Source organism: Pseudochaenichthys georgianus, chromosome 16 (assembly GCF_902827115.2).
Source record: "Pseudochaenichthys georgianus chromosome 16, fPseGeo1.2, whole genome shotgun sequence".
In the NCBI taxonomy this organism is placed as follows: domain Eukaryota; kingdom Metazoa; phylum Chordata; class Actinopteri; order Perciformes; family Channichthyidae; genus Pseudochaenichthys; species Pseudochaenichthys georgianus.
In genome coordinates, this window is record NC_047518.2 from 47,140,644 (window position 1) to 47,150,147 (window position 9,504).

The 9,504-nt window shown below is 40.2% G+C and overlaps 1 protein-coding gene across 2 annotated transcripts in view; it reads right to left on the reverse strand.

Annotated features, from left to right (window-relative positions):
• The window catches only part of LOC117461029 (zinc finger protein 583-like), a 17,034-nt gene extending 8,341 nt beyond the window's left edge, over positions 1 to 8,693 (reverse strand). Inside the window, exons 1-4 of one of the 2 annotated variants that reach the window (XR_011644660.1) lie at positions 8,156 to 8,693; positions 7,366 to 7,509; positions 6,683 to 6,759; positions 5,307 to 6,135 (exon numbers count right to left, since the gene is read on the reverse strand). Coding sequence is in view for 1 of the 2 variants with exons in the window: in XM_034102708.2 (XP_033958599.2) it covers positions 8,156 to 8,405 (250 nt within the window). In the remaining variant the exon portion in view is untranslated. Of the gene's footprint in view, positions 1 to 5,306; positions 6,136 to 6,682; positions 6,760 to 7,365; positions 7,510 to 8,155 lie in introns of those variants that run through there. The other variant, XM_034102708.2, reaches the window with a different exon arrangement.
• Positions 8,694 to 9,504: the final 811 nt, after the last annotated feature.

Below are 9,504 nucleotides of genomic sequence, written 5' to 3' on the forward strand. Positions count from 1 at the left end.
ATAAGTGGGTGAATTTACAAAATCGGCAAGGGATCAAATACTTATTTCCTCCACTGTAGGTGTCATACCCGTCCTGTCCGAGTTTCTCAATCTGGTTCAGAGTGTCAATGACTGCTGCATCTGCAGGGTCTCTAGTATCCAGTATTCACTGCTTATTTCACTGAATCGATTGCCCATGACTTATGTAGCACCAATTAGTGCTTTAACATCTTGTGCAAATGCCATTTGCGCATGTTTGGTCTGCTCATGGTGCCGGGTGTCAGTCTTCTTTCTCTTCTCAGTGGAGGCCTCAAACTCCCCAACCACACGTGCCATCTCGGGACCAGACACCATCCAGCGTGGCAGAGCTGCAGGGCTCCGTCAGGCCTACATCACCACCATCACCTTTCCCAGAGGCATTGTTCTGCTCGTGGGTCTGGTCAATGACAAAGCTTTGTGTCGTCTTCTTCACAGCAAAGTTTCCTTTCAGAAACTGTCCATGGACATCAGGATGGTTATCTTTTAGCACAATCATGGCACATAAGTGGACTGGTATCCATCCGGCATAGTGGGTGTGTCCCAGAGATAGGACCCTTCAGGTTACCCTTGAAAAAGAGATCAATGATCTCAATGGGATTCATCTGCATAAATAGAGGTTTGAAATGAAATGAACCAAGGCACAATCTTGGTCAAGGCCTTTATGTAGAGTAGGAAGTTGGCCTCTCTTATTGATCGCACATATATCATCAACTCTATTTCCAGCTGCAGGATGATAGACCAGAAGTGGAACTGGGAACATGACCAGGAGGTCGCCAAGTACCTTGAGTGCTGCCATCTCAATGTGAAACCTAACAAACATCACAATAAAATGATCTTCACTGTGCGTTGCTGGCCAGCTCCACTGGGTTTGTTTTGCCACAGCGTATAGAGGTTGATCCAGAGTGATCTGACCAAGATTCAGAATCTCTAATGCCTGCCTTACCTCATAGATGGAATGACGAATCATGGCCACATATTTGGCCTGGTCGTAGAAGAGTTGAAGTAGATAAGTGAGCGTGACACTGCTCTCTGGTATTGTATGACCGCACTAGCAGACAGGAGTTAGTCAATCAGGCACGCTAGCAGCTCTTCACCCAGAAAGGTAGAACAATTTAAGGACTTCTCCCAACACAAGCAGCATCGATTCAGCACACAAAGAGAGCTGCCTTCCAAGCTAGTCACTGCTGGGGACAGATGATGTTTGCAGCCCCTGAACTCCCATCTCCAGGTGACTGGGGGTGGAAGAGGAAGGCCACAGGTGGATGGGAAGTTTACTGGACCACATTACCAGGCCTGTTTTGAATACCTCCGCTGTGGATGCAAAAAGGGGTGCAGTGGACAATGCAAATGTGTTAAGGCAGCAATTCAGTGCAGTGCCCCAGTTGACACGGATGTGGTAGTACTGGCAATCACAGCAGCCCAATCGACCCAGGCCTGTTGTGAACTCTTCCTGAATGTGTCAAGGTAGCAATTCAGTACACTGCCCTTTGCCACTGTGGTGGACTGTCTTTTCAGAACTAAGTCTGCATTTAGTTGAAAACCTGTAATATTATATATATATATATATTATGTAAAATGTATTATTACTTCACCATAATAAATATGTTAATGGTTTACTGTGTATTTTGTTCCCTGAATACCAGATACATATAGTTAGCTACATTCTAGCATGTTGTAAATAGTACTAATGCATCCCCATCCTTGAAAATGTAGGATTAGCCACCAGAACATTAACACAACATATGGTTTTCAATAACATATCCGTATTTATTTATTTCTTCAAGTTATGTTTTTGTGTGCACTGAGGAGTCGCAAACAGGCGTTTGTTTAATCATTTTAAGATTGGCTTTAATCAATGTTTGAAAATGAATTCTTTATATATTATAAATGAGAGGTAACATTTTATTTATGGTATTATTTCCACATATTTCTCTCCATTCTTCCTTCTGCCAACGGTGCCGCAGTTTCTCATCTCTCCCGTTTTTGTGCTTAGTGCGTACGCATGGGTTAGAGTTTGCGTGGAGGACCGCACAAGTTAGTATTTTATAAATCGCAAACATTGAACAGAAACTGGTGTACGCAATTCTTTTAGCGTATATCCCTTTATAAATGAGGCCCCAGCTCTCATGGTATGCCTCTCGTCCAATGAAATTACTTGCTCGCTCTATGACGCGTTGAACCCAATGTGAGCAAATAACCCTGAATGCAGCATCTGAGATTACTTCCAAGAAGTTGTTCACGTTCTCAATTTTTTAAGTTTAACGTTATATTCGTCCGGTACACACATGAACTGAACCGAAGGGCCCGTACCGAATAATTTCTGTACGTGTACCGTTACACCCCTAGTGTGTATATATATATATATATATATATATATATACACACACACATATATATACATATACACATATATATATTATGTATACACATATATATACACACACATATATACACACACACATATATATATACATATATACACACAGAATATATTATAAATACATGTTGGCAATAATTGATTGATTGATGAGATTTTACATTCATTTATATTAATGTTTTAATTACCTAATGCAGTAGTTACCAAACTTTTTCAGTCGGGACCCACTTGGGTAATTGGAAATATTTTCGGGACAACCCCAACCCGGTTCCCATCTATATTGGTAGGATTAATTGTATATTGTTGTAAAAACATTACATTTTCTCTGCTAATAATAAGAAGATACAAAGATCCAACTATCATTTTATATTTTATTATGGATTACACATGAACAAAAGTGCTTGTAATAGATACTGTGAATTAATTTGGCCTAATTAAAACTGGTTGGCCTTCTTCCCCGAGTAGTAGATTTTTAAATTCAAATGTCTTTAAGGAAAATATATGAATTAACTACCATTTCTACTGCAGGTTGCAAACGATCACATCACTTTACCATTCCTATTCCACACATGGTCTATCAATGACTTGTGTGTGCTTGCTTTCCCTTGCAGATCTTCTCAAACCTGGCCTGTTGTTTTTAGACTGCCACTCTCAGTTAATTTGCAATGTTCAGCTTTGATCTGTATTTCGTTTTGATGGCAGTAACAGCAGAAAAGCCTATCTCACACAAGTAGGATGTTGCAAAAGGCAGCATTATGCCCACAGCTCTCTGACCAATGAGAGATTTTCGAGCAGTGTGTGTTTACAATTTAATAATAATAACAATAATAATAATACATTTGATTTATATAGCACACGTTAAAAACAACGTAATCTCAAGGTGCTTCACAAAGCTAAAAGGAGAAAATTAAATTAAAAAAAATCTTCCCGCACCCCACCTGCAGTACCTCCGCGACCCACCGGGGGTCGTGCCCCACAGTTTGAAAACCACTGACTTAATGACCTTTGTACTAGTTCCCCTATTCTTTATCAAGCAACATTTTAGATTAGATTTAGATTTAATTTATTATTGAACTTATTATAAATTATTGAATTTATTAGGGATGCTCCGATCGCCAATGTTGGGACCGATTGTCAATCGCCGGAATCAGCATCGGCCGACACCGATCACCGATCCGATCGAGCGGGCGGGGCCTATGGGGATCTTCCATTTAAAGTGACGTTTCAAACTCAGTTAATGGGGCTCATTCACTGGAGCTTCCACAAACAACAACCAACATAATTATTACATTCAAATGAAGTACATTATTCAAGTTTACATTAACTGTGGATAAGAACACGGGAGAGATGAGCGGAAGCGCTCTCTCTCTCCCTCTCCTGACAGCCTGTCAGTATCTCATGCAGCTCACTGATCCAGTAATGAGTGACCCGACAGTGAAAAATAAACATATGTGTAACTAGTTTAGCTTGTTCCAGGGGTAGATAAAATAGCTAAGTGTGTTAGGTCTAACTCTTAGTGTGTGTTTCACTCCGCTCACCGGTCCGTCACAGCGGGTGGAGCTGCAGGATTTCTGCTTCACACACCTTGCATACCACTATTTTATTGTCCTTTTCGGACACCTTAAAATGCTGCCAGACTGGTGAAGCCATTTTGGCAAGCTTGTTTTGCCGAGCATAGAGAAAAGTGTCATGTATTTTACGTCATCATTTTACATTATGCGATCGGCTCTCGTGATCGGCATTTTTAGAGAGCCCGATCGATCGGTAGAGAGTGAGTATCGGCCGATATCGATCGGTGGCCGATCGATTGGAGCATCCCTAATATTTATTCATTGATTTCTTTATGAATTATTCTCCCTCAATTTGAATTAATCCAAAGTATTTGTTTTTATTTGCTTTTATACATTTAAAAAGAAAAGGTGAATAAAGAAGCACATTAAAACTAAAGTATCAATGTATGTCACATTTAACCAACTGGTGCCCACATGCATGGGTCATATTTAAATCAGTACATTAAATGGCATATTATTCAATGTTGTAGTGCCGGGAGATAGGAGTCGGAGGCGGTGCATCGAAGGTACGTAGCTGGCTTTAATGAGCAGCTGAAACGGACATCTTGTCGGGTAGCAGCCCGGGAAGACAAAAGAAAGAAACCAGGAGGGCACACAATATATAAATAGGTAACCACATATATGTCCGTGCGGAAACAATACCCCCAACCTGTAGTTCCATGTGTGAATTATGTGTCAGTGTGTTAATAAGTGATCACTACACACTACAGTATGTATTTTTATCATACTGTATATATAAATGGACGTAGGGTCCGTGACGTCACCCATAGGATTCTGCAGAGTTGCCAAGAAGCCCTTAGTAGGCGGAGTCGGCCACTAACGGCTCGACAGTGACGTCAGAGTTCAACTCCCACCTTCTCCAGCCTGCTCCAAATAAGGGCAAAGAGGCGGAGCCGAGGCGGGACCTCCTGCCACCGAGCTGACAGTTCCAGAGCTAGCTGAAGCTACCAAGCTAAGCTAACATGCTCCCCATCTGCACACTGCCGTCGCATTTTACGTTTCTAAGGTAAGCGGACATGAAACTATTCAGCAAAACTATAAATAATAATCTAAGTTATTAGCATAATGCTACAGAATCTTGAAATCCCTTAACGTTTGTATGCAATTTTGCTAAATTCAACACTGGAATCAAGCAAATATTAATATGTTTTCATGACATTAGTTATTTATATTTTGATATCACTTAACTATACGTATAATACATTTAAGTCATTGTGGTAGCTAGTTAGTGCTCTTACCTGTGAGGCCTCCTCCAAACAGCATAATAACCAGACTGTATCATTAAAGCCAAGTACCAGTTCTAGATCCTTGACTTTAGACAAACAATTCAAAAGACAACATGTATTTAAAGACCAATCTTTATTTGAAGGTGCCTCTTAACCTGAGATATTAGTTATACAGTAATAGTATTGACAATCTAAAAAAACTGAGCAACTCAACAGTCAACTTTATATTTCTTATTGTCTAAAACATTTATTATTTTCATTTGTCCCCCTCTCATATTCAGTGTGGACGGATTGAGACAGCGTGGTGTCCAGAGAGCTGCAGAGTCTTCAGGGAGAAACCTCTGTGTGATGGACGTCCAGTCTGTTGGTTTGGAGAGGACTGAGGGTCTTTCCTCAGCGAGGAGGACCAGGCCTGATGGAGGAGCCCATGCTGGGCACAGCTGATACCAACTGCACAGGCCTAGTCTGTCACGTTATTTGACTAAATGTGTTTACTTATACATTTAATAGGTTTACATCTTCTGTCCATATGTGCTTTTTATTTAAAACATGTTTGATGAAGTTTTGGTTCACATTTCAATAAATTGTATTTGCACTCCTTTTGTCCATTATTCTTACTGAACATGTTAGATTACACATTCACATCTGACTGAAGATTGGCCCCATTTATTTGTGACGTTGCAAACTCTGCGGTACAAGGCACAAGTGATGTGAAGCTCATAAAGTGAGGCAAATAGAAATAATCAGCTGATGGAGTGTAGATATGGAAAGAGGTGCATTCGATCAGCTGACTGTATTTTCACAATAAAAAGTATTTTCTTAGTGATTGTCCTGTACTGGTCTTAACATCTCATAACATCAGCTTGTAATGTTCCTCTTGGATGTTCTTCTTGACCCTCAGAAGGAGAAAATGTTGAGTCGTGTCTTTCAGGCATGTCCTTTCCTAACAAAAATGACAGGAAACATAAAACATATTATTGTAGAACAAGTGTGTTATTTAAAGCGGTGTGTTTGTGTGTTTAGGGGCTGTAGATATAATTGTTGTGTAATTGTAATGTTTTTTTTTTATTCCAAAAGTGAGCAACAAAGACAATCAGATTATGAATGAACCGTATGGAATTCATCAACATTTAAATATATGTTATTATCAAAATAATATGTAACTATTACAAAACGTAGTGCAACTGCAGAAGCTTGCTCTGTTGTCTCACTGAAAGAATAACTTTTACCACGTTTTTTACAGACAATATTGAGAGATAAATAGTAGCAGTTCTCACTATGTGTTAAATAGCTTTGCCTTCAATACATTACATTAGAAAGCTGACCAAGTCATATTGCTTGTTAATATCTAAATGTAACCTTTTGCATGGAAAAAACCCTCAACTTCACTGATGTGTAGGTGATCTAATATGTAGAAGTCAATACTTCATTTATTTAAACAAATATATTTCTTGATTCTTTGTACAGTATGCTAAATAGAGTCTTTGTACCTGTGCTGAAGTTCACTGCTGTGAGTCCAGTTCTGTCTCTCACTCTCTGGTCCAGCCTGTCTGCATCACCTGGACACCTTAAACAAACAGATATATATATGTAAAGTACCACGTGTACAAACAATATGACTGATTCTCTTCTGTTGAACATGTTGGATTGTGTATTGTCCGAGTCAGGGTCCTTTTTATTTTACTGTAACTTTGGAAGTTGTGTTACCAATGCTTACTGTTTATTTGATACCCATTTGGTAATGTAATTAATACAAACAACAAGGTTTGGGTTCGTTCTTCAGATGACTGACGTTAACGTGTAAGCTCAATAATGAACTCCAGCTCAACCAACCATATTGTAATATCTAAGTAATCATCTTGAAATATGACATTAATAATTGTAATATACACACATCTTATTGTGAGGTTGATTTCACATACACTACTTCGACGTTAGCTTGTCTACATACTTGAGCATTGCCAATTTAAATTAACCTTAGCGATGCATACAGTTCCTACCTACATAATAAAATATCTCTAAGTTACAAGGATGACCTTATTTTATAACCTCAAACAGAAGCCGTTTGTTCTACAGTATTATCCCACTTAACGTCTATTTCGTTTGAACCTTTATATATACAGTCTATTATTTTAACATTAACACATAAATAAAGTACTCGAATTTCACTTACCGCAAAACCGCATTCATGCACCGTCTGTTTCAACCGCAGAGCGAGTCACAATAGTCAGATATATAAGCATGAAGAACAAACAACCACGGCCGGCTTCAAGTTGTGTTTCCTGGATGAGCTGGGCAGGCAGAGTCCCTGTAGCAGCTAGCAGAGAGACGAGAAGCTAACAGCGGCAGTCACTTCACAGAGCCGTCACTCAATGTGACCACGCCCTAATTTATGCAAACACTTTAAGACCTAATATAAATAAAATGGTCGTGTTAGAAAACAATTCACTCACATATGCATAATCATGAAGGTGGAATCTAACTATATCGATAATAAAAATGTATGGAGCCAGGGGTAGAAACATGTTTTTTTCTGCTGTAAAGTTGGGCATTTTAACATGGGGGTCTATGGAAATTGCTCTTTTCTGCAGCCATTGCCTATCGGCCAATATATGAACTGCAGTGTGTGGCACTTCCGTATTGGCGCCCCGGCTCTTCCCCAGAGTTTGCTGGTTGATTTTTATAAATATATTTATTTTGGTAGGTTTGCTCTTCCGTAATACATTTTAATTATTATAATAAAGTACATGTGTCTAATAATACTTACATACTTTTACTTAAATAAGATACGAATGCAGTACTTTAACTTGTAATGGAGTATTTTCACAGTGTGGTGTTTGTACTTTTACTTCAGGATGTACTACCTGCAGCAAGTGCTGATAAAGGGTCTAAAGTGTTATTAATGTGATAATAAAGTGCTACTGAAGAGTGTAAAGTGTTAATTAAGGGTAAAGGGAACAGACCTGCTCTGTGGATCCGAAGCTGAGGCTGTAAAACAGCGTCCAGTAGCTTCTGGAGTCTCTTGTTCTCCTCTTTGGAAAGAAACAGCTCCTCCTCGAGCTCTGATATTGTTTGTTCAAACAGAGCAAATATCTCTTCATTAGCAGCAGTGGGTCGCTGCTTCTTCAACGACATCAGCATTTGGACTTTACTCATGTTTCCTAGATCACCTTTTCCTGCAGACTCCGTTAAACACACCGCTTCTCTCTGCATCAAACTCTCAATCTGACTAGTGTTGCTAACGTGTTTCCAGCTAGCATGCCAAGCTAGCTCCTATAGTCCGAGGTAAACGCTCCAGAAAAAAGAGCACACCGTCCATTCGGAGGTTTATCCAGACACACAGACGATGGATCAGTAGAGCTGGAGCTCACACACACTTTCTCAGGAACACACAGAGAGAGAACCGTAGCGACGAGACGCGGCATGGATCCAGGTTCTTCTTGTTGTTCTTCTTGTTCTTCTTCTTCTTCTTCTTCTTCTTCTCTCGGTTTTTGGCGGATTGCAAACAGCTTTAAGGTGCATACCGCCACCTACTGTACAAGAGAGTGTATCACCATATCATCCTATCACCACTTGTGGAATTATACCATTGTGTTGTTTACGTTGTTTTAAATTCTTCCAATCAATCCTGTTTCACTCAAATACTTAAGAATGGCCTTCCTGCCTCTCTTACCCCCTCACCTTCTGTTCCCAGTGTCCCCATCAGGCTCCACTCCCTTCCTGGTAGCTCTTACCCCCTCACCTTCTGTTCCCAGTGTCTCCATCAGGCTCCACTCCCTTCCTGGTAGCTCTCACCCCCTCACCTTCTGTTCCCAGTGTCTCCATCAGGCTCCACTCCCTTCCTGGTAGCAGTGGCGGAGCTGAATCCGGGCCACCCGAAACACACCACGGGGGCCCAAACAATTTTAGAACATTAAGAAAAAAATGTTTAAGTAACCTTTCATCATTCATCAAGAATTAACATTAATAGGACGTTATATCGATAATGTACTCAGTAAACTTACAATTCATTTAACTTATTTTCTTAAAAAAGTTAATTATCCAAAGCCTCTGTCCACCCCCTTCTATTTACATGTAATGGTTTGGTCCTGCCTCCAAACGCGGTGCAGCACCGCCGGCACTTTCTAGCAGAGAGTGAGAGCATGTTAGGAGCAGGGATGCTAGTACTGCCGTGTGAACCATGTCTCAACGACTCACAAAGTCAGGCTTTCAAAAGAGAAAAGAAAGGAGAGAAAGACAAGAGAGAGGGACTAAAGGGCGACAGTATGTCACCCAGTTTTTCAAAGAAAAGGTGGGTGTGGTCTATGAGTGG